At 36.7% G+C, this 24776-nt stretch overlaps 1 protein-coding gene across 2 annotated transcripts; it reads right to left on the bottom strand.

Annotated features, from left to right (window-relative positions):
* Nucleotides 1–695: 695 nt before the first annotated feature.
* LOC110912603 lies at nucleotides 696–24556 on the bottom strand. Of its 2 annotated transcripts, none has more exons than XM_022157374.2 (4): nucleotides 24267–24554; nucleotides 23407–23517; nucleotides 1997–2077; nucleotides 696–1147 (listed from the first exon to the last, which is right to left on the bottom strand). In XM_022157374.2, the coding sequence occupies exons 1-4, from the start codon at nucleotides 24516–24518 to the stop codon at nucleotides 1073–1075; spliced, it is 519 nt and encodes a 172-aa protein (XP_022013066.1). In that variant the 5' UTR covers nucleotides 24519–24554; the 3' UTR covers nucleotides 696–1072. The 2 variants fall into 2 exon arrangements, with proteins under 2 accessions (XP_022013066.1, XP_035839582.1); XM_035983689.1 differs by lacking the exons at nucleotides 696–1147; nucleotides 1997–2077 and adding exons at nucleotides 17247–17508; nucleotides 17605–17651 and having other exon boundaries at nucleotides 24267–24556.
* Nucleotides 24557–24776: the final 220 nt, after the last annotated feature.

Raw genomic sequence — 24776 nt, 5'->3', positions numbered from 1 at the left:
TTTAGCTAGAAAAATCTAGATTTTTCAGGGTTTATTTTTTATTTTAGTATGGCTTTGCAAAAAAAAATAATGTTTTTTTAATTGTTTTGTTGCAAATGCGTAGTTAACTTTACTAAAGCATAATTGGGAAGTGGCGTAGGAAAAGCGGTGCAAATTTCTGACACCGTATTTTCGTCGGAAGTACGTTAAAAATTGCATAGTAAATGCGTAGTAAGCAGTTTCCAACAGGGCTTTTCCAAACATCAAGGTTTTGTTGGAAATTTGCTACGCATTTGTAATGAAAAAAGTGCGTTAGAAAAAGCCAAAATATTTAGTAGTGACATAACCTATTAGGTTAAACTATTTTGTTGCGCTAACCAAATTTCTAGCAGTGACATAATCTTTCAAATGAGTTTGAAAGACTTCCCAAGTGATTTTAGTATTTGATTTAGGCCCCCCAAAATGATTCAGCTGCCAGGCTTGATCTTTATATTATTTGTGAAAATAATTATATTACTTTTGTGGGTTGGAATTAACTTTTTATAATTTGTTTTTGTAATTACTATTTATAATATGGGTTTTGAACTTGTTTTTCATATATTCCCTGCCTGTTGACCGAGTACAAACAACTTCATTGGATTAAGGATATTTATAGAAGAATCTTGCAAATTATAATCTTTTGCACTAGGTATGTCGTAAGAAATTTATAATTTATAAAGAAAATAAATTGCAAACTATAATTGAATCATTTATGAGAAAAACAAGAAACACAAACCACTGAATGTTTCACATATTTCACTAATTAAACAATACAAATGAGCAAAATATCCAGATAACTTGTGAAGATTATATACAACAACAACAACAATAACCATATCCAGTAAATCCCACAAATACCATAGCTACTTATAGGGTCTGGGAGGATGGGATGTAAACAGACCTTACCTCTATCCCTGAGGATAGAGAGGCTGCTTCCAAAGAGAGACCCTCGGCTCCAAAACAAAACAAACAAACAACATACCCGCACACCAAGTCAAAGAATATTGAAATAAGAAGTCACCAATACTTGTGAAGATTATATAAGAGTCACTAATCAGTATGAAGGATCTATGTTCTTGTTCAGTTCTTCTAGTTTTCTCATCCTTATATTCTCACTTTCTTTCACCAACTGAAAAAAAAGGGAAAATTTTAGCAATGAGTAAATTGCGGTTTCGGTCCATGATGTTTAGTGGTTATTACTATTATTTATAAAATCCAAATGTCTTGCAATTTTAATACCAATGTTTCTATTTTATTGCGGTTTTGGTCCATCACACTAACTCCATCTAACTTATAGTTAAATCCTTGTCACATGAGAGGCATGTGCAGGGTATTTTGGTAAATAACCATTCATGAGAGGCATGTAAACAAAATGTTGGTAATAAAATAACCATTCGCAGCGAAGGTGGGTTATCTAGACCGTTCCAACGGGCTGATGGGTATTAATTAAGTTGTAAACGTGCTAGTTGGGTTGACGGGTAATCAAGTTGTAAACGTGTTAATTGGGTTAGTGTGTAATGAAAAGGGGGCTTAAATTGATGCCAACCAGGTTAACAACTCAACAAATTAAATTGCTTGTCAAGTCCACCTGGTTTATCAAACTGGTTAAATAGGTTAACCCAAACACGACCGTTTAACTAATGTGGTTAAATCAAACACAACCCATTTATTAGATGAGAGTGTCAGAAATTGCAACCCAAAAACCGATTATTTTCGGGTCCTTGTTTCTGGTAGTGTTAAAAATTGTCACTACTAACAAGTTGGTAACTTCGACCAATTTGTTATGTGAATGGGTCAACTTGGGTCAAAGCCAATATATTATAGTTTATAATTTCGAGAAATGGTTATCACAGTTATCGCATTATTTCCTTACAGAAATTTTTTTTAACTTTACAAAAAGAAAATGCTTACAGGCAAATACCCGACCTGAGTCATTTGGAGTTTCGACTCAAATAATGAAATTTGTTACTGAATTTACCTCCATTAACGCGGCGGTTAGTTGATTCTTTTCGTTGTTCTTGTGGTTGAAAGCCTCCAATGCTTCTTTATATTCTTTTTCCTGTGCTCACGTTATAAAATAAATCATTATACATACGCAAACGCATGCAGGGATTTATATACAACACGAAACAATACACATAATAATAAATTATTCATTATTTTAATCTTAAAAACCTTTAAAATAAAATTTATTTGTTTTAATGGTACCATAGAAATGCAAGTTTCTTTTATCGATAATATATAACGTGCTAATCATTTAGGCTGGACGGTATGGGGTTAGTCCCAGTCCCGTCCAGGACCGGCGACGGTTCAAACACCGTGCCGCCCCCCTCCGTCCCCGTCTTGACCGTGGAGAGCTAGACGTTGGAGACGGCCCATGTCAAGACAAAAAATCCCCCCTTTTTAGGCCATTTTACCGTTTAAAAAAAAGAGTTAACTGCTAAATTCGTCCCTGAGGTTTGATCCAAATTGCTAGATCAGTCCAAAATCAAGTTTTGTTGCTAAAATAGTCACTGGGCCTAAGTTCTGTTGCTAGATCAGTCCAATTATTTAACACAGTTCAAATTCTTGGTTAGTCAGGAGGGCAAAGTTGTCATTTTACCTTTTAGTTTATTTTCCCATTTATTTAAATTTTAAACCTACACCCACACATCAGACATAACACTCTCTCTCTCTCTCTCACTCTCATCTCTCACTCTGCTCTCTCTCTACTACCGCCACCACCACCCCCCACCACCGTATCATCACCACCACCACCGACCACCACCACCGTATCATAAAGCTGTCAGGCACGTTTTGCTTAAAAAAGAAAGATTTGCAAACGGTGCCGTCGATGTCCACCATCATCTTCATCATCGGATCATCATCATCCTCAACAAATCATCATCGACACTGTTCATCATCATCATTGCAGATCATCATCCTATCGTCATCATCCTCAATCCACTGCCGCCACCTCCACAGCCTTCTCTCTCTCTCCGATCTACTCTCTCTCTACAGCTTTCTCTCTCCTGCAGGTTTTAGATGTGGGTGTTCGTGTAACGTGGTGCAAGAGGGAAGAGGTGTCGGGTGTTTTAGGGTAGAAGGAGGGTCGGTTATCGGTTTTGAGTGTGGCTATTTTTCGATCTGGGTTTAGGTTTCGATCTAGGTTTGGATGTGTGTCTGTTTTTCGATTTGGGTTTTGGTTTCGATTTGGGGTTGGGTTCATGCTGGTGGTGGTCGGCGAATGGTTGTGGATGGTGGTCAGCGAATGGTTGCGGATGGCTATGGATGGTGGTCGACAAGTGGTGGGGTTCGATTTGGTGGTAGGTTCACGCAGGTGGTGATCGGCGAATGGTTGTGGATATTGGTCGGTGAATGGCTGTGGATGGCTATGGATGGTGGCCGGTAAATCGTAGTTGGTGGTCGGCAAATAGTTGTGGAAGGTGATGGGTTCAAGCAGGGGGCAGTGGCAAGTGGTGGTGGAAGCCGGTGGAAAACCTGGTTGGAGAGAATGGGTTTGATTTCGTTAATTGGGTTTTTAATCTGCTGATGGTGGTGGAGTTGAGTTGGCGGCGGTGCTGGTGGAGGTGGTAGCGGCGGTGGTTGTAATGACTCTCACAAAAAATTAATACTTATTATGTTAATTATATAAAATGGAAACCCTAATTGAGACACCCAAGTATCTGCATAAACCCTAAAATTTTCAGAACATTTAAAATCAGGATCAGGGCCCCTAAAACTCAAAGGGGGTTAAACCCTAATTGACGATTATCTTCGAAATACGTTGTCAAACTTAAAATTCGTTCGAACGTCGACTCAGCAAGGCTATGCTAGTGACGAGGCTACCCTAGGCCATAGGGGCATGCCCCGCGATACGCGACAGGGGGAGAGGATCCCTCCGCGACTCGCGGGCGGCTCAAATTTTGGGTATAAATATAGGGGCTTGGGGCCTGAACTATTTGATCAGTTCGACGGTCTAAAACGTCGTCCTACTCTTTGTATCTCCGTTTCTTTCTATCAACGCCCTAAAACCCCGAAACTCTGCTCGTTATTAGGGTAATAACTCTAATCGCTGCTACGATTCAATCTCCGATCGACTGAAACTATCCGACGGGATGTTTAAGTGCTATCCTTTGTCATTAGTCGTGATTCCGACGGGATATTTAAGTACCACCCGAACTCGGGGAATACTTTGTCATTCGTTGTGAGGGTTTTATCTCTTGATTATCGTTAAAGTTGAATTGAGTTAATACACTAATACGAGTTCCATTGTATCGAGAAATTAGAACTCGTAAGCAAGGAGCTGCTAGAGTACTTAATAGCTAAGTAAACTTAATAGTTAAATAAACTTAGCAGCTAAGTTAGCTGAGTAGATTAATTAATCTATTAATTAAGTTAAGTATGATTAATTAATCAGTTAATCAAGATTTATTCAGTTAATCAAGATAAGTTAAGTTAATTAAGATTAATTAAGCTAAGCAAGATTAATTAAGCTAAGTAAGTTATTTAGTTAAATGGATAAGCAAACTTAATAGTTAAGGAAACTTAATAGTTAAGGAAACTTAATAGTTAAGGAAACTTAATGGTTAAGGAAATTTCCTAGCTAAGAAATAAATTTACCTATAAATAGGAAGCTTAGGATTCATTTTCCTTTGTTCATTTCTTCTTTTCTTCTCTCTATACGTTGGTGTTCTAACCAATAATCACCAAAGCGATATTCTGTCCGATTGATTCAGGAACCAACTAACGAATGCCAAAGTGTTGTACTTTGTGAATTTCGTTAAACGGAATCCAAAGTATTATACCTTGTGAGTTCAATAAATGGATGCCAAAGTACTGTCTGAATAAGACTATACTTTGTGAAATTCGTTAAGGTTCGAATCTCGTGATCATCGTTAGGTTTGATATGGTTTTACACAAATACGTATTCCGTTCTGTTAAACTATATGTTTAACCATCCGAATACTCCCAACTATACACTTACAATCAAACAAACTATTAAATCATCAGAAGATCCAAAATAATAAAGTGCATGCTTAATTATCGGAAGAAGTAGAATCAAGAAGCTTGTTAAATCAATAATGCATGCTTATACTGTGAGTCATTCTCTTTTTATCAACTGTTTTACAATACCTCAAATTATTTTCAAAGGTTATAATTACAGGGATTAAGTCGTGGCTATCTTAATCACTGGCTAGTGGGGTAAGTGCACATTACTAATTTGCTCCCAGTTAGGTTCATTGACCTACTAGGGATAATCATCACTATTTAGGTTCATTGATCTAATAGTGGTATGACCATCGTCACCATTGTGACTTGTCACCATTGTGACAGAGCGCCAGATAAATATAAGATATAAACCATTGTAATCGCTCTTAATACTGTGAATTATAGCAAATGTGTCGTTTTCAGTAAAATGAATGATTCACTCAGTATTTCCCGCTGTCAAAACTTTTTTTAAAACGCGTTTCAGGTAATTACAGTAGAATGGAGTAAGAATTGGATTCGGCACTGAAGGACTTCAAGAAGTGGCTTATTTTATTAATTAAATCAAATTAAGAAATATTATTTTTATCAAAAGCTATCTTTGTAAAAATGGAATTTATTCCATCTATTTAAACAAAATCCGGTGTTTCTAAACTCTGATACTTTTCCTAACTCACGGTTCTGATGAAATTTCCGCTGCAATATTTTTCAAAATAATCACCGGTACCACTGGGCTGCTCACGGCACCCGATTCCGTCCAGGGTGGGTCGGGGGTCGTGACAGTGGTGGAGGTGGAGTTGAGGTGGCGGAAGTAGTGGTGGAGGTCGGGTTGTGGTGGCTGATGATGGTGGTGGAGTTGTATGTCTGTGATGTGTGGGTGTAGGTTTAAATAAATGGGAAAACAAATTAAAAGGTAAAATGACAACATTGCTGTGACAACCCGAACCTTTGAGGTTGTAACATTTTTATCTTACGATCTTAATCCCTTGCCATTCAATCTTAATTTCTCTAAATTAACGTGCTTGACAACTCGAACGATTAACCCAGTGACAATTATCCACGTAAACCCTTATATTTATGCCTTCTATGTTGACCCAATTGTGCCAGGTCCGACTAATAAATTATGTGGACTGTAATTATTCCAAATAGAAATCGGCCCATTAGTGTCCTCATACTCATGCCCCATTCGGTTATTACTAGTATATTACAAGGTTGCAAGGGTTGGATTGTGATCAAAGAAATAATAACAATCTGTTAGTAAATTTTATATAAATAACATATACTTAGAATTATTAACAATCGGTTAGTAAAATCTTGTCCCCCCCCCTTGTTATTACATCCGGTAGCCCAGTCCGATTATTAGTCAATATTGAGGTGGGCTTAGGCCCAGTTCGATTATTAGTAAAACAAACCGCCCCAAATCCCTATCAATATGTATACGTAACACATTAGGATGGCTTTACCATAAAACAAACCCTACCCCTTTGGATTTGCGGCAACAGGAGACACCCCCCCTTTCGAGACAACATCTGGGGCGACCAAATCTTGGTTAGTTATTTTATATATCCTGATTATATGTTATGTGAGATAATGGATCATTCATTAATAGCTTTATGTGTGATTAATATGTTATAGATGATCTTTTGAATGTATGATGATGTATATGCTACATGTAATCTTTCAATTGCGTGAGTAAATCTGTTGATCACATGATGAAAATGGCGGCCATGTGTGATCAAATCAAATGACAATACTTGGTGTGCATGTGAAACCATGGCCAAGGTTGTCAGCCATTTTCTTGAAGTGGTCCAATCAAAGAAAAGGTCCAATCAATTAGAGGGATCTTTTAGGTATCTAATTAATGTGGTCAGAATGTGTGATGATATGTATTGTGGAATAATTGAAAGTGTTTGGTCTGATTTGATTAAACCATGTGGCCGCACACATAAAATAGTTCATCAGATGGGCTGCTACCTGATCAGTGGGCTAACAGTATTGGGCCGCACCTTCTAAAAATCATTCACATGTTACTGGCCCACGATGGAATATAGGATAAGGGAACCAATTTATTGGTGATAACTAAACATGAGAATCACTAGGCTTCAATGTTAAAGATGGGCTGAGTACCGTGACAAACCACATGTATGCTAGATAGGTTATTATATGTACATTATCTATTGAACTATTGACCACACTAAAGAAACAAATGGAATGGGGAATGATAGGTAATGTTAGGGCCGAGTTGACTTGCAAGTTTATATTCATAAACAGATAGTCAAGTGGGTATGGTGAACTAGATTATACATGATATGAAAATGGTTATAGGACTAGGATCTGAGTAGTTACCATGCGTCGAGTAATACTCGTGATTGAATGCGTGTAACGGTTTAGAGGAAATGAATTGATAATTGTTTTCGTGAGACGTGTACACTGATCAATACCTGATACAACTTACATGAACTTCATACACCTATTATGCGACTTTACGATAAATGTTACGGATCAATGTATTGTGTGATTAACAGCTACGACTTGTATATATGTGCTTTACTTGTATGCTACTTGTGTGGCGTGTACGTGGAATAAGTGATCTATATGTAACTGACTGTCTCTATTAAACACGATAGGATTTGATTGATCAACTGTTTAACGAACGTTTAATCTAACCGAGCAAACCAAGGTGAGTTCATTGCTCTTTTCTCAAGCATGGATCCCAGTGAAGGGATAACGGGTAACGTTCCGATGAGGAATGCATGGGTAATGGGATGTTGGTTATTGTACTCAGTTTTCTATCATCGTAAGACCACTACATCTACCGGGTCGTTGCTTGTAGGGCAACGGGGGTTATTAGTTGATAGCGCTATTAGGTTTGGCACCCTCACGACGTTCGAGGAGAACGGGCGTGAACTAATTACCTTAAAACATGACCAATGCTTTGATAGAGGCATTGGGGTTGGCAATCACATATCATACGACCATTCGGTAATCGAGTAATAACAACATCGAAACATCAAACATCATAACAACAAACAACATATCGTCTTGTAAACTGTTTTACTCACATGATTGATAACACAACTTGGTAAACGAACACAAACCTTGAACTCACCAGCGTAGTCTGACACACTTGTTTACATGCTTGTAGGTAATCATTGAAGGAACTTGGGAACTTGCCGTCTGATGCTGCTGGAGTGGTTGTGGTCATGATAAACAATTACATTGATTTGGTTTTGATACATTCACACACTTATACATTTATGCTTCCGCTCAATACTTTGGTTTTGGTTTAATCTACAAACAATACATTTCTTTCAATTGAGTGTTTCAATACATTATTACTTGTGTTTGATATGATTGGTGGCTCTTTGTTGGATCGTTGCCCCTCCATTAGGGACATGCCCTAGGTGGTAATTTGGGGGTGTGACAGTTTGGTATCAGAGCCACTGGTTATAGAGAACTCGGTTTTAAAACGTTTTCATAAAACCAGACTATAACCGAATTGATCCAAACGATGACCATGACACTCAGCTTCAGACTGCAAGGTTCGTTCCTCGTTAGTTTATGCTTTATATGCCTAGTAAACGTAACTATATTTATAGCATGCACGATACGACATGGTAGGCATCATGACACATTGATAGTGTAACATAACACCCGCATCTAGTAAATCCTAATCTTGTTGGTAGTGCATATTTTGTGTTGATTGGGGTGGGAGAAACTTCAAACATAAGTTAAGAAGCATCGAGAGGAGCATGCAAACCGCCTTATTATCATGGGTGCACACATAATAATAACGCGTGGTGCATGCAAATCCCAATGAGGCTTAACGAATGTAAGAGGGGTTCTTCCCTGTCTGTGTATTAACATGGTAGTTAATCGTTCTTAACGTGATAAACCTGAGCACCTTCCTCGTTTTCGACACCTAAATTAGTTCATTTCCATATATAGAAACATGAGTCGAAGAGGACACGGACGTGGTAGCATCAACATGACTCAGGCCGAGTTAACAAATCTGATAAACACACGTGTGGCTGAGGCTCTGGCAGCCTACCAAGCTGCGCACCCAAACAACCAGCCTGCCTGTACGTTCAAGATGTTTATGGATTGTAAGCCACAGACCTTCAGCGGGACGGAAGGGGCTGTGGGACTATTGAGGTGGTTCGAGAAAGCCGAGTCAGTGTTCGCTATGTGCAACTGTCCCGTGGGGGACCGCGTGAAGTATGCGACAGGCACGCTCGAGGATGGTGCCTTAACCTGGTGGAATGCCCAGGTTCAGCTGCTGGGTATCGATGCAGCAAACGCTACTACTTGGGACGACTTCAAGGAATTAATGAGGGAGGAATACTGTCCTCGTGATGAGATACAGAAGCTAGAGAACGAGTATTACGACCTGAAACTGGTGGGATCTGAGGTTGAGGCGTACGTGAAGCGGTCGTATGAGTTGGCTGACTTGTGTCCGAATTTGTCTCGACCTATGTCTCGAAGGATCGAGTTATTCATCAAGGGGTTACCTCCACGAGTGAAGGGTTTGGTTACCGCTGCAAACCTCAATAACTTGACCCAGATTGTCCGGTTGACTCACAAGATTATTGATCAGGAGGTGGAAAGCAACTCACTGCCACCGCGTGTTTCTAAAGCTACTACTGCCGCCACCACCGCCACTACTCCTGTCACTGATAGTAAACGCAAGTGGGGTGATATGGACAAGGCGTCCAACTCGATTCAGCCCCAAAAGAAGACAGATACTGGCAGTACTCGCAGCTTTAGCCAATCATCCTCAGTGAATCAAAATCAGAGACCTTATGTGGGAAAGAAGCCGCAGTGTAGCAAATGTGGGTTTCATCATTATGGGCAGTGTGATCGAGTTTGTCGCAGGTGCGACAAGGTAGGCCATGAGGCCAAGGATTGTAGGGCTCCTCAGCCAAAGCAGCAGCAGCAGCAGACTCAGCCGAATCAGAGACAGCAAGGGCAACAGTCTCAACAGAACCAGGGAAATCAAAAGGGGTGCTTTCAGTGTGGTGATGAGGGTCATTTTAAGAGGGATTGCCCTCAGCTTAATCAGAATGCTGGCAACAACAACAATACTGGGAGCGGCAACAATGGGAACAATGGTGGGAACGGAGCACGTGGAAGAGTATTTACTATTGGCGCTGGGGGAGACTCGCAATGATGGCAATGTTGAGACCGGTACGTCTTCTTTGAATGAACTTTTTCTGCTCCTGTTTTATTCGACTCTTGTTTCGATTGGAGTTATGTGCCTTAGGGTTCAGTCGTTAGTTAGGACTGACTTCCACCTTTCTTGTAAAATAAGCATGTAGTAGAACTAACTGATAGTAAATCGATAGAAGCTTCACATGTTCTTTTTGGTTGTAAACTTGATCTCGTGGGTCAAGTGTTCGACATTGACCTACTTCCCAATACTCTTGTAAGTTTTGACATGGTCGTTGACATGGACTTGGTTATCTATGTATCAAGCAGAAAATTCTCTGCAAAAAGAAAATCGTGCGTTCCCTCTCCCCAGTGGGGAATCCTTATCAGTTTAAGATCATCGTAGTGGTGCCGTTGTTGGCATTGTCACAGTCGTGAAAGCCCAGAAGTGTCTACGGAAGGGCTACTCTGCTATACTAGCTCTTGACACCGATTCGCCACTTTAAGAAAGGAAGATAGAGTATCATCCAGTTATTCGTGAATTTTCTGACGTGTCTTCTGAAGAGTTACCTGGTTTACTTCCACATCGTTAGGTAGAATTCCAGAATTGACCTTATGCCAATCCTAATTTCCTTGGATTCGCTGGATACTATCACAGATTCATCACGGGATTTTCGAAGATTGTGTAGCCTTAACCTCGTTAGCACTGCGGGGAGCGGTGAACTCTTGGGAACCAAATTAGGAGGACGTCTTCTCAGCTTTCTCAGCTTAGGGAAGTGGGGTAGGCGAAGCACATGGGCCTCGATATCCTATTCACCTGAGTTTTGATAGGATGCATTGAAACCTGAAGACCAAATGTGGGTGACCGGGCCTGAAAGCCACGCATGGAAACGAAGTTTGACATGTGGGAAAGTCAAGGTAGGATTTTAGCAACCAGAAACACATATATGGAAATGAGAACCTAGTCACAGATCCAGGATTTGTACTTGAACCCCTTGGGAAGCTGTTAAGCTTAAGAAATAGTGGAAATTCGCGGTGGGAGAACGCAAAGATCAGGTGAAGCTCTGTTATCCCCGATTGTTCAACGGTGGGACCAACTTTCGATATCCTTGGCGAATTTCGGGACGAAATTCCCTTTCAAGTTGGGGATGATGTGGCACCCAACTGACCTAGCAATCCTGTTTTTACAATTTGGTTTACGTAGTGCCTGTGCAGTACTTGGATGTTTAGTGATTGCGTGTAATGCTTGATTTTTATTTGTGATTATTATTTGCGTAGTAGTGATTGCGTGTAATGCTTGACTTTTATTTGTGATTATTATTTGCGTAGTATTACATATAGTTTAATTAGAGTTTTCATCACTTCATTCCTCTGTGCTTAGTTGCCAATTTCGGGACGAAATTTCCTTCAAGTTGGGGATGATGTGACAACCCGAACCTTTGAGGTTGTAACATTTTTATCTTACGATCTTAATCCCTTGCCATTCAATCTTAATTTCTCTAAATTAAGGTGCTTGACAACTCGAACGATTAACCCAGTGACAATTATCCGCGTAAACCCTTATATTTATGCCTTCTATGTTGACCCAATTGTGCCAGGTCCGACTAATAAATTATGTGGACTGTAATTATTCCAAATAGAAATCGGCCCATTAGTGTCCTCATACTCATGCCCCATTCGGTTATTACTAGTATATTACAAGGTTGCAAGGGTTGGATTGTGATCAAAGAAATAATAACAATCTGTTAGTAAATTTTATATAAATAACATATACTTAGAATTATTAACAATCGGTTAGTAAAATCTTGTCCCCCCCCCCTTGTTATTACATCCGGTAGCCCAGTCCGATTATTAGTCAATATTGAGGTGGGCTTAGGCCCAGTTCGATTATTAGTAAAACAAACCGCCCCAAATCCCTATCAATATGTATACGTAACACATTAGGATGGCTTTACCATAAAACAAACCCTACCCCTTTGGATTTGCGGCAACAGGAGACACCCCCCCTTTCGAGACAACATCTGGGGCGACCAAATCTTGGTTAGTTATTTTATATATCCTGATTATATGTTATGTGAGATAATGGATCATTCATTAATAGCTTTATGTGTGATTAATATGTTATAGATGATCTTTTGAATGTATGATGATGTATATGCTACATGTAATCTTTCAATTGCGTGAGTAAATCTGTTGATCACATGATGAAAATGGCGGCCATGTGTGATCAAATCAAATGACAATACTTGGTGTGCATGTGAAACCATGGCCAAGGTTGTCAGCCATTTTCTTGAAGTGGTCCAATCAAAGAAAAGGTCCAATCAATTAGAGGGATCTTTTAGGTATCTAATTAATGTGGTCAGAATGTGTGATGATATGTATTGTGGAATAATTGAAAGTGTTTGGTCTGATTTGATTAAACCATGTGGCCGCACACATAAAATAGTTCATCAGATGGGCTGCTACCTGATCAGTGGGCTAACAGTATTGGGCCGCACCTTCTAAAAATCATTCACATGTTACTGGCCCACGATGGAATATAGGATAAGGGAACCAATTTATTGGTGGTAACTAAACATGAGAATCACTAGGCTTCAATGTTAAAGATGGGCTGAGTACCGTGACAAACCACATGTATGCTAGATAGGTTATTATATGTACATTATCTATTGAACTATTGACCACACTAAAGAAACAAATGGAATGGGGAATGATAGGTAATGTTAGGGCCGAGTTGACTTGCAAGTTTATATTCATAAACAGATAGTCAAGTGGGTATGGTGAACTAGATTATACATGATATGAAAATGGTTATAGGACTAGGATCTGAGTAGTTACCATGCGTCGAGTAATACTCGTGATTGAATGCGTGTAACGGTTTAGAGGAAATGAATTGATAATTGTTTTCGTGAGACGTGTACACTGATCAATACCTGATACAACTTACATGAACTTCATACACCTATTATGCGACTTTACGATAAATGTTACGGATCAATGTATTGTGTGATTAACAGCTACGACTTGTATATATGTGCTTTACTTGTATGCTACTTGTGTGGCGTGTACGTGGAATAAGTGATCTATATGTAACTGACTGTCTCTATTAAACACGATAGGATTTGATTGATCAACTGTTTAACGAACGTTTAATCTAACCGAGCAAACCAAGGTGAGTTCATTGCTCTTTTCTCAAGCATGGATCCCAGTGAAGGGATAACGGGTAACGTTCCGATGAGGAATGCATGGGTAATGGGATGTTGGTTATTGTACTCAGTTTTCTATCATCGTAAGACCACTACATCTACCGGGTCGTTGCTTGTAGGGCAACAGGGGTTATTAGTTGATAGCGCTATTAGGTTTGGCACCCTCACGACGTTCGAGGAGAACGGGCGTGAACTAATTACCTTAAAACATGACCAATGCTTTGATAGAGGCATTGGGGTTGGCAATCACATATCATACGGCCATTCGGTAATCGAGTAATAACAACATCGAAACATCAAACATCATAACAACAAACAACATATCATCTTGTAAACTGTTTTACTCACATGATTGATAACACAACTTGGTAAACGAACACAAACCTTGAACTCACCAGCGTAGTCTGACACACTTGTTTACATGCTTGTAGGTAATCATTGAAGGAACTTGGGAACTTGCCGTCTGATGCTGCTGGAGTGGTTGTGGTCATGATAAACAATTACATTGATTTGGTTTTGATACATTCACACACTTATACATTTATGCTTCCGCTCAATACTTTGGTTTTGGTTTAATCTACAAACAATACATTTCTTTCAATTGAGTGTTTCAATACATTATTACTTGTGTTTGATATGATTGGTGGCTCTTTGTTGGATCGTTGCCCCTCCATTAGGGACATGCCCTAGGTGGTAATTTGGGGGTGTGACAATTGCCCTCCTGACTAACTAAGAATTTGAACTGTGTTAAATAATTGGACTGATCTAGCAACAGAACTTAGGCCCAGTGACTATTTTAGCAACAAAACTTGATTTTGGACTGATCTAGCAATTTGGGTCAAACCTCAGGGACGAATTTAGCAGTTAACTCAAAAAAAAATTCCAATGTCAAAAAATAAACGGTCAAAAATCAAATTTTTACCAAAATCCCTCCTAAAACTATATAAAACCTCCATTTTTTACACCATTCTTCTCAATTTTCATCTACCACAACTCATCTCTCTCTCTCTCATTTTTTATAAACATCTTCCACTTTTATAAAATTATATTCTATCATGGATACCTTCAACAACCTGAACAACCCGAACGTCCCCAACGACCCGAACAACCCGACCCAACCGAACATCCCGAATGTTTTCTTGGTTCCGGGATACTATCCGACGATCGAACCAAACCAATTCTCTCAATATTCCTCAAACGCCTTTGCCGCATTCCAACACTCACCGAACGTTTTTGCTCAACTGCAACAAAGTCAAGCCCTACAACAATTGATGATCTGGGGGTGCTTTTAATATCCAACCTCTCAACCCGAACCGAACCCAACGCAACCATTTCAACCCGAACTGAACCCGACGCAACCCGAACGATCCGAACCTGACGAGGATTGGAAGTTGTTCCCGAGACCCAACCGCAAAAAGGCAAACGAAGAAAAGGCAAGCAAGTGGTGGGTGAGCAACCGTCCAAACCAAAGGCGAAACCGTGGACGCAACTCGAGGAAGAGGCCTTAGCGAAGGCTTACATAGGCTCGTCTACACACCCGATAAAATGTTCGTAAAAATAACTTTTTTTTTTTAAGTTTATATTTTGTAGTATTAGTTTTTTTTTAATTTTTTGTAACATATTTTTTTGTAACATATTTTATAGGTAATAATCAAACGGGTGAGGGGTTTTGGAAGGCGGTTTTGGTGAAGTTACTTGAGCTAATAGACCAAGGCCCGTATCGAGATGTCGACTCGATGTCATCTAAGTGGCGAAAAATGAACGGGTTCGTCAATAGGTTTTGCGAAGAATATAATAAAATATATTCAAGTGGGCTTCTTAGCGGCATGAGCGACGAGTATGTGTTTAAAAAGGCGTTGGAGATGTACAAGGCGAACACGGGTACCACGTTCGCACACGTTCGCGCGCGGGAAATTATGCGAACGCACCAAAAATGGGCGCCGATTCCGAACGATGTGGAGATGGCGAAGCAGCAAAGGACATCGGAATCCGGTAGTTATAGCGCCGGTGGATCGAACGCGAGGTGTCACATAAACTTAAACGATGACGCCGAGTTCGACGAAGAAGAATACGCCGTACATGAAGCGGAGCGTCCCCCGGGCCGGGACAAATCAAAGAAGGAGCGGGCGAAGGAGAAAGAAAAGCAAAAGGTGGACCCGAAGATGGACGAGTTTATGACACAATTTAAAACGTACACCGAGGTCACGGCCCAAAAGGCGAAGGCGAAGGCGAAGGAGCGGGCTATCGAAGAAAAGTCACGCCTAGCGAGAGAAAAGTTACGCGTGGCGGGAGAAAAAAATCGATTGTCCGATCAAAAGATCCGATTGTCTGATGAAAAGATTCAGCTCAAGGAATGGGAAATATTAACGATGGATGTTGATAATTATCCCGAGCGAAACGTTCGACTTTGATAAAACTACAAAACGACATCATGAAGAAGCATCAAAGTGGTTGATTTTTTTTAAGTTTATGTTTTTTTTAATTTATTAGGATTTTTTTAAGTTTATGTTTTTTTTTAGTTTATGTAATGTTTTTTAATATTAATGAAAATATTTTCTTAATTTATTTGTTAAATGTTAATAAAAAGTGGAAGATTAAAAAATAAAAAATAAAAAAGTTGGGGGGTAGGATCATCCTCCCATTTCCACTAAATTTGTGGGATGAACCATCCTTGTGAGGACTATGATGTGGCGCCTAGGTGGCGGATCATCCTCCAAGGGAGGATGGGCACCATACCATGTAGCCTTAGAAACCACCATTTATCACGTAAACCACAAGAACCACTTGTGAACACATCCAAGACTACCTTAAAATGCTTAAAAACACACAATTTTTTTTCTTTTTTTATAAAAATATTTCCATTAAAATCGTAACTTTTTATTAATATTTTTTATTAATAAAGAGTTGCGATTAAATGTAAAAAATTAAAATAAATAATAAAAAATGTTTTCTTTAGCATTTGGTTTTACGGTTTAGCTTTATGGTTTAGTTTTTAACATTTACCTTAGGTGGGGGTGGGGGTTTAGGTTTTTTAAGTTTTTTTTATTTTATTTTTTTTGGGTGGGGTAGGGGATTCATTACAATCCCCATCTCAATGGTAAACAGGTATTTCATGTTAGTTTTTCTCTCTATCTTCTGTATCTCTCTCTTCTCACCACACAATGAAAATCCAATCTTAGATCTTGAAGGTCCGAATGATGGTTCGAATGTGACAACTGGCCCAAAACCGGTAATTTCTGTAGTACTTTAATTAATATTTATTACCTGCATTTATGTGTTTACACGTCAACATTATATGCTCATTTGATATGCAATTGAATTCATGCATGATTCATACATTAACTATCACATTATGCTATACTGTAAGCGTTGCGTCAAATTGATTAGTAAGCTCACTGGTTAGACAAGTTGTGTCAGCATGTCTGCAGAACACAATCAAAAAATAGATTTAAGACTTAGAAGTAGGTCCAACATCAAAAATACATTGGAAACTAAGTAGGTAAACAAAGGTTAATATAAACACTTTCCGGAAGCTAAAACTGACACTAAAAAGTACCCGAAACGCACTTTAAATGCAGAATTCTGCAGAAAAATAGCAAAAACAGCAATTTAACATCAAAATATTTTGTAGAATTTTTGTTTAAATGTCCAGAATAACTTGTAAAGTGTCGAGAACGAAAACTGTCATAAAAGATACCTCATAACTTACAAAACTGCGCAATTTAGCACTTTAACGAACTGATAACCGGACACTACCTAAAACACCAAAAATAGACTAGAAGCATTGTTTTAGTGATATAAAGCTAGTTATGGTGCTAGAACACATTAAAACTCATAAAAACTCATAAACACACTTAACCTTCCAATTAACACCTAAACTTACATAAATAACCTTTAACTTCCAAACTTTTACACTTTAGCCCTCCCCCCCTTATGTTGACCGGCCCTAAACATGGTCCCATAACCTTTCCATTAAAATATTGGTAAATGCTAGCTAGATATTGAGCACAAGGTCCATGGAGTAAGACTTGGTTGGAAGATTATATTAAGAGACCATAAGACCATTCTTTCACATAACCTCATCTCAAAACTTCATCTTTTTCCCTCTCTTCTCCTCTCTTGCTCTCGGCTACCCACACCCACACTACCATCTCCATTTTCATTCATCCTACAAGTAATCCAAGGTTAATACAAGGTGTAAGAAGGTGATCCATGAAGGTGTAAAGCATTGGAAGTTCAAGGACCACTTGGAGGAGCTTTTAACCTCTTGATTACTTCATTCTTCATCTTCATCTTTGTTGAGCCACTTCCCTAGCCATTAGAGCTAGTTGTAAGCTTTAAAAACTCTATTTTACTTCATATTAGTGCTATGTACAAGTTACACTTTCAAAGAAACTAAACTTTAAAGTATGAAAACATGAAGATCTAACATAATCTAAAGAAAAAACAAGTGTTTTTAGTGAAGTTTGATGTATGTGATGAAATTGATGTTGAATATTGTGTGCATGTGTAGATCTATCATGTTAAAGCATGTTAGAAGCTTAGAGCTAAAAAGTTTAAGCATGGATCTTGAAAGATCCATGGTTAAACTTGAAGATGAACTTGAAAAACCTTTATGTAAACTTGAAAGATGATTTTTAAGCATGATCTTGTATTCTTGAAGAAACTAAGACCATGAAAAACTAACTTATAAGAGTAAACATCATAAAAAGTTTGTAGAAAGTTCATCAAGAAACTTATTTTTAAAAGATTCAAGCATGTTAAGCATGGATCTTGAAAGATCCATGAAGAAACTTGATAATGAACATAAAGATGTTTTAAATGAATATAAAAATGGTTTTAGAATATGTTTTTCATGATTTTAAAACCCTAAAACTTGTGAATGATTTACTTAGTAAAATAAAGTTTCACACAAAGTTTGTAGAAATTAAACAAGAACACTTACTTTTGGAAGATCTTTGTATGTAAAGTGTAGATCTAAAAGACTACACATTTTTAACAAAAATCAAGTTCATCATAAGGTTTTTCATGATGATTTTGGTGTATATTGTTTGTGAAATTTGTTGGAAATTGATTTTGATGATGAAAAGAAAATAAACACATGTTTTAAAAACATGGGAAACCTCCATTTTTAGGTGAAACTATGTCAAAATTTTTATAAAATTTTGACACTTAGAAAAATGTAAGTTTTGGTGAAACTTATCCCTAAAAATTCACCTAAAAAGATTTACAAAGGTTTCCTAATTTCTATACAAAAATTACAAGTAAGAAATAAGGATTTCTTCAAGTATAAAAACAATATTAAGTATGTATATTTTTAGGGAAAAATATATATATTTAGTGATCACAAGATTATGTGCTAAGTGTATAATATGTGTATTATATGTATTAGTATGTTAGGAACTTGAAAAATACATTAAATACTTCCAATGAGTATACTCCAAAAAAAATACACATACAAATACTTAAGAAATACACAATGATACAAGTACATAAAATTACATATAAGAAATGATACACGGACAAACATAAAATATATATCCATATACATATACATATATTTCCTACAAAAATTAAGGATTTGGACAAGTATTGGACATATTGGACAATATTATATATTTATAGACTATACAAAGATTACTACAAGTAATGGAAGAATTATAAAGTGTGACAAAATACATATAACCCATAAAAAGTTAGTTAAAATAACCACAGATGGCAAAGCTTTCACTGAATGGATTCTTCTCTGAGGGGGTTATCTCTATAATCTTTTGCTGAATGAGATGGACAAATATTCAAGAAAAAGAGACTGATGACAGTGATATGTCATCATGTGAGCTTTGTTATTGATGAATATATGCATGGCATGAAGGGATCAACACAAGTGTAAAATGCTATTTTGGACTCCATTATTATAAATAGCATTCAAGCAAGAGTTGATCTTTAATGACATACCACCAAACGAGAATATCACACCAAAACACAAGATGCCACTAACAAGCTTCGTCTAAAAAAGACGGCGCTTATGTAGGAAATTTGGCATATGGCTAAGGTATTCAAAGATTCAAAATGCCAAAACAAATTCAAGAAGAAGAGGCTGATGACAGTGAAGATTCAGATGAGAAATTAGATTACCAATTTTTATTTTTTTTTCTTTTTCATTTTATATTGTTTTGTTATCAAATTATCTGTTGTTTTCTTATCTAATTCTCTACAAATAAAATACATTATTATATAAAACGCCAAAAACTACAAACACCAAAACGCTAGTAGTATGAAAACTGTGAGAACGGGTACTGGCAAAGCACCTTGTCAATGTATTAAACACCAAAAAATTGACTAAACGCCATAAAAACATTTGGTCTTATTGTAATCTTATGAAAATATTAATGACTCGTAGTGAAGTATTATACAACGCCACAAAACGCCAAAAAGTTGACCAGAAAACGCTATAACGCCAAAAAAGTTATCTGTGTGATACAAAAACAATTAATTCAACGCCAAATATTTAATGAATACAATTAACGCCAAAACAATCTTAGACGTCAAAAATGAAGCAGCATAAATTGGGAAAATAAAAGAAGATTGAAAAGACAAAAAAAAACCCCTCACGCCCTGATCATATTCTGCGCCACATGTTGGGCCAGGATGTGTTCTCACCGTTCTCACACTTTTGGGCGTTTTCTCCTGATTCCGTACCTATATATATATATATATATATATATATATATATATATATACACACACACACACACAATCGTACAATTGGCCTTAACGTACGACGTGTACGCGATTAGAAATCACATGTTATACACAAACCCGGACATGTCATAATCGCATGCTTCACAAACTCGGACCTGTCATAATCGCATGTTATATATCAAAATCGCATGACTGAAAAACCCAGACATGTTATAAACTCGCATGGCTCACAAACTCGGACTCACAAAAATGGTTGTTCGCATGTTATATCTCAAAATCGCATGGTCATAAACTCGGACTTACAAACTCGGACATACAAAATTACAAAATCGCATGTTATACACAAATCGCGTACGCGTCGTACGTTAAAGGATATCGTACAATAATCGGCCTCTGTGTGTGTGTGTATATATATATATATATAGGGATAGGATAAAATGAGAACCACCTTTAGTTGTGAGAACCGTGAGAACTATGCCATCCAAAAGCTTTTTCCAAAGTTTTTTTTCTCAAAAGTCATAAAAAATTACTTGTTTCAGCAAAAAAAATTAAAAAGAATTGCCGCATACCCACATTTACATGAGGCGTAAAAAAATATTTATCTTCGTACAAAATTTACACCAGCGCGTAAAAAAAACTTGCATCAGTGAAACTATCGACTGGACAAATTTGTTTTTTTACTTTTTATTACAGATGTGTTTATAATATTTTCATATATGTTTGTGCAAAAAACATTTGGCCCCGCGGGAAGAAAAAGTTCTCACGGTTCTCACAACTCGTGGTGGTTCTCATTTGAATTGAGCCCTATATATATAGGATTCGGTTCAAGGAGGAACCACTACCAGTTGCGAGAACTATGAGAACTCCTTCCATCCAATAGAATTTTAACACATCACCTATAATCAATTTAATTCAAAAAAGTATTTTATTCTTTTTCTCTCAATATCACATCATCTCTCTCTTATCTCTAAGACACATCACATCATACATAACAATATCTCTCTCCTTTCATCTCTTTTATATTTTTTATATTTAAAATTGGGAAAAGATATCTTAGGTTTTGAATTTAAACACCAAAAGTATTACGTAATTTAGAAATACAAAAATATCGAAAATGATATCTATTTCTTTTTGCTCTATTTTCCCTAATTATGACATAATCTTTTTTATAAAATGCATGCTATATTTTTCTTATATATTTATTAGAAAATACAAAATTATCGAAAATGATATCTATTTCTTTTTGCTCTATTTTCCCTAATTTTGACATAATGTTCTTTATAAAATACAAGCTATATTTGTGTTATATGTTTATTGAGAATTTCTATTAATTCGTTAACGTTTGATGACTTTGCACTACAACTTTAAAAAAAAAATTCGACAATGTGCGTAAAAAAGTTTTAACAACGTGCGTAAAACAATTTTGACAACGTGCGTAAACATTTAAACGAACTAAGTATGAGAACACCACTATATAAAAAAATAAACAAAAAAAAATGTTTTGACAACGTGCGTAAAAAAAGTTTTTTTACGCCCTTGATCGTCGATCCGAGTTCCTCTAAACGTCACGCGTAAATCTAATTTTCAAATGTAGCGTCTCTATTCCTACGGGGTAGAGGTAAGGCTGTCTACATCTTACCCTCCTTAGACCCTACCTTAGTTTTGCTATTGGTGGGATTTACTGAGTATGATGATGATGTAAAAACAGAAGGAGTAAAATAGTTTTTACGTACGTTTGAAGAATGTTTTTACGTAAGTTGTCGAATGTAAAATATTTTTTTTTTGCATACGGTGTCGAATGAAAAAAAAATGTTTTTTACGCCCCTGATTGTCGGTCCGAGCTCCTCTAAACGTCACGTGTAAATCTATTTTTCAAACGTATGTAAAAACGGCACGCGTAAATGTTTAGTTTTTGCATACTTTTGAAAAATTGTTTCTCGTACGTTGTCGAATGTAAAAAAATTTCGCACAGTGTCGAATGTAAAAAAAATTTGCGCAAGGTGTCGAATGTAAAAAAAATTATTTTTTTTATTACACACGATAAAAAATGTTTTTTACGCCCCTGATCGCCGGCCCGAGCTCCTCTAAACGTTTGTGGAATGTAAACGCTCTGGTTTTTTCCATTGATTTTTGTAGGTGTTGAGAATTTTACGTTAAAATGATGATGATAACGAACAAAAAATGAAGATAAAGATCAGATATTGAAGACGTTTTCTTTTTATACAAGTAGTGTAATTTTTTTCTATAAAAATCATGTGTTATAACTAAATCTTTTTTGAATAGAAAAACGTAATTAATGTTGACATGAAGTGTGATGTAGTCTATGATGTTTGATTGTCAGTTTGACAAGTTGAGATGAATAGTAGACAAGTCAAATTTTTAAAATTACTCTTCTTGTACTATTTATTATTTTTTAATCAATAAAATCACTACAACAGAAATCAAACTTCAAAATTCAATCTCAACCACTCATACATGAGAGATCTAGCGTGAATAATGGTTCCTACGGTTCTCGCATCTAAAAGTGGTTCCTATTTTACCATCTAAATGTGGTTCATATTTTAACAAAGTCATATGTAGTTTATATTACATTCAAATATGTAAAAAAACACATAGTTTATATTACATTCAAATATGTAAAAAAACACATAAATAAATTAATTTTATAGTTTTTATGTAATAAACATACGTATTTTTAAGTAAGAAATACAAAATTTTGTAAATATTTCTTCATCATCTAACATACTAAAAAAAGGCAAACAAGTTATAGCATCGATTGTGTGGCAACATATAAGTAGTTGGTGCATCGATTGTGTGGCAACACATGATTATGTTGGGGTTTGTTGGGTTATTCGGAGAGCAAAGAAGACTAGCTATTTTAAGAATGAGCTGTGGGGAGATAAAATCTTTAAGTTTCCTATGGATGGATGAGAAATCGTTCCAATTCAGTTTTGTTTGATTGTACTAAGGGGCTGTTTGTTTACCTGTTAATGGTTCAGACCTTGTACTGGTTCAGCACTTAATGGTTTAGACTATTTGTTTCGCGATCAGATGTATGAGGTTCAGACTCAGACATCTGCCTCTAAATGGTTCAGACATTTGTCTCTGAATGGTTAAACATTATACTGAGTCTAAATGGTTAAGACTTCTAATCTGAATTAGTCAGACATTTACTCTTTGCTCAGAACGGTTAAACATTATACTGAGTCTAAATGATTAAGACCTCTAATTTGAATTAGCCAGACATTTACTCTTTGCTGTGAACGGTTAAAAATTATAGTGGCTCTTAATAGTCAACACTTAACTATTAAAAACTTGCCAAACACCCTTAGTTGGTCGGTTTTCGATGTTTTTTTAAACATACCTTTTTCTGACAGCTTTGACCCAGTGATCTCACTTCACGGTTAGCCACGTCTATCTTTTTTCTAACCATTGCTACTTCTTTCCTCATAGGATCTGTTAAAACTTCAAGCTCCTGAAATATGTTTTTACACAATTAAAACAAAAAAAAAAAGATAAAAATATGTTTTTACACAAATAAAACAAAACGCTTTAGATAATATTATGTTACTTTGTTTAAATAGGTTCTATTTGACTTTTTTTTTTTTGAAATTATGTTACTTTGTTTTGCTGTAGAGGTTACAAGATGGAAGAATTGATAACACGTCAAAACAGATAAATTCTAATGTACGGGACAAAATGGCTCTCACATGAGTTGACCCGCAAACAAAATATTGATTTTTTTTTCTTTGTAAACAAAAACAATTAACACGCTACCTATGATATAAAAACCTGCATTATTATGATAATAATCTAAATGTTTTCAATATGAATGATGTAGTATCGTATACATTAAAGTTAGTCTTTAGGCTGGAATGCCTTAGACCGACAAACAAGTTATTATTTTCATTAATTGTTGTGAGTAACTAATAAACCGGTTATAACAAAAAGATAAATATTATTCGAACAAAAATTTGCATATTTGAGTAAAGGGGATTTAGAAGATTGTATGTTTTAAAAGTGGTCTTTTTGTTTACTTACATAATTTTTCTAACATGTTCTTGTGCAAGATGAAACTCACGTAATTATAAAATGACACGTTTATGGTTAAAAAAACAACCTTTCTTGTTCCAAAATGTAGTGGTCTTTTTTTTCCTTTTTGTATTTTTACAAGAATGTTTGATTGCAAATGAAAGATGTAGTATTTTAAGGGGATGAACTTACTTCCCAAACTTGGGCCAAACGTCGGGTTTCTTCTTCCGCTCGGCCCAATTTCAACTCGACCTTCTCCTTGACCATCATTTTCTTCTTCTCTATCTCTTCTTCACGGGCTTGAAACGATGCAAAAGCCGCTCTTGCAATCTCTTCTTCCTCATTTTCATCAATCAATGCACCGCTTCTCATTCCCGTAGTTGCTGAGTTTTTCATTTCTATGAATTGAGAATATATGTGGTTATACCATTGTAGCATGGCCATTTTTGTTATAAGTAAATAACTTTAATGATAGTTTATGCGTCTACCAAACCAACCATTGCTTGAAGCATGAGCAATTTAATGATAGTTTATACGTCTAACAAACCAACCATTGCTTGAAGCATGACCAAGTTTGCTGACCAAATTTGGTATTTCTTTTCAAAAGCCCATTTCCCATTATGACTAAGTTTGGTGGAATAATATCACAAGTTTAACATACAGATTTTACATTTTACTTTTTACAATAGTAACTAGTAGGAT

Source organism: Helianthus annuus, chromosome 15 (genome assembly GCF_002127325.2).
Source record: "Helianthus annuus cultivar XRQ/B chromosome 15, HanXRQr2.0-SUNRISE, whole genome shotgun sequence".
NCBI classification, from domain to species: Eukaryota; Viridiplantae; Streptophyta; class Magnoliopsida; order Asterales; family Asteraceae; genus Helianthus; species Helianthus annuus.
This window is presented reverse-complemented; position numbering and strand designations above follow the sequence as displayed.

Bases quoted from the DNA above. Each gene is read 5' to 3' on its own strand.
- LOC110912603 (XM_022157374.2), bottom strand. From the start codon at position 24,518: ATGGCCATGCTACAATGGTATAACCACATATATTCTCAATTCATAGAA. The intron at 2,078-23,406 runs GTATGTTTAAAA...ACGTGAGCACAG, and splicing joins GTCAAAGCTGTCAGAAAAAG to GAAAAAGAATATAAAGAAGC. The intron at 1,148-1,996 runs GTAAATTCAGTA...CTTTTTTTTCAG, and splicing joins TAACCGCCGCGTTAATGGAG to TTGGTGAAAGAAAGTGAGAA.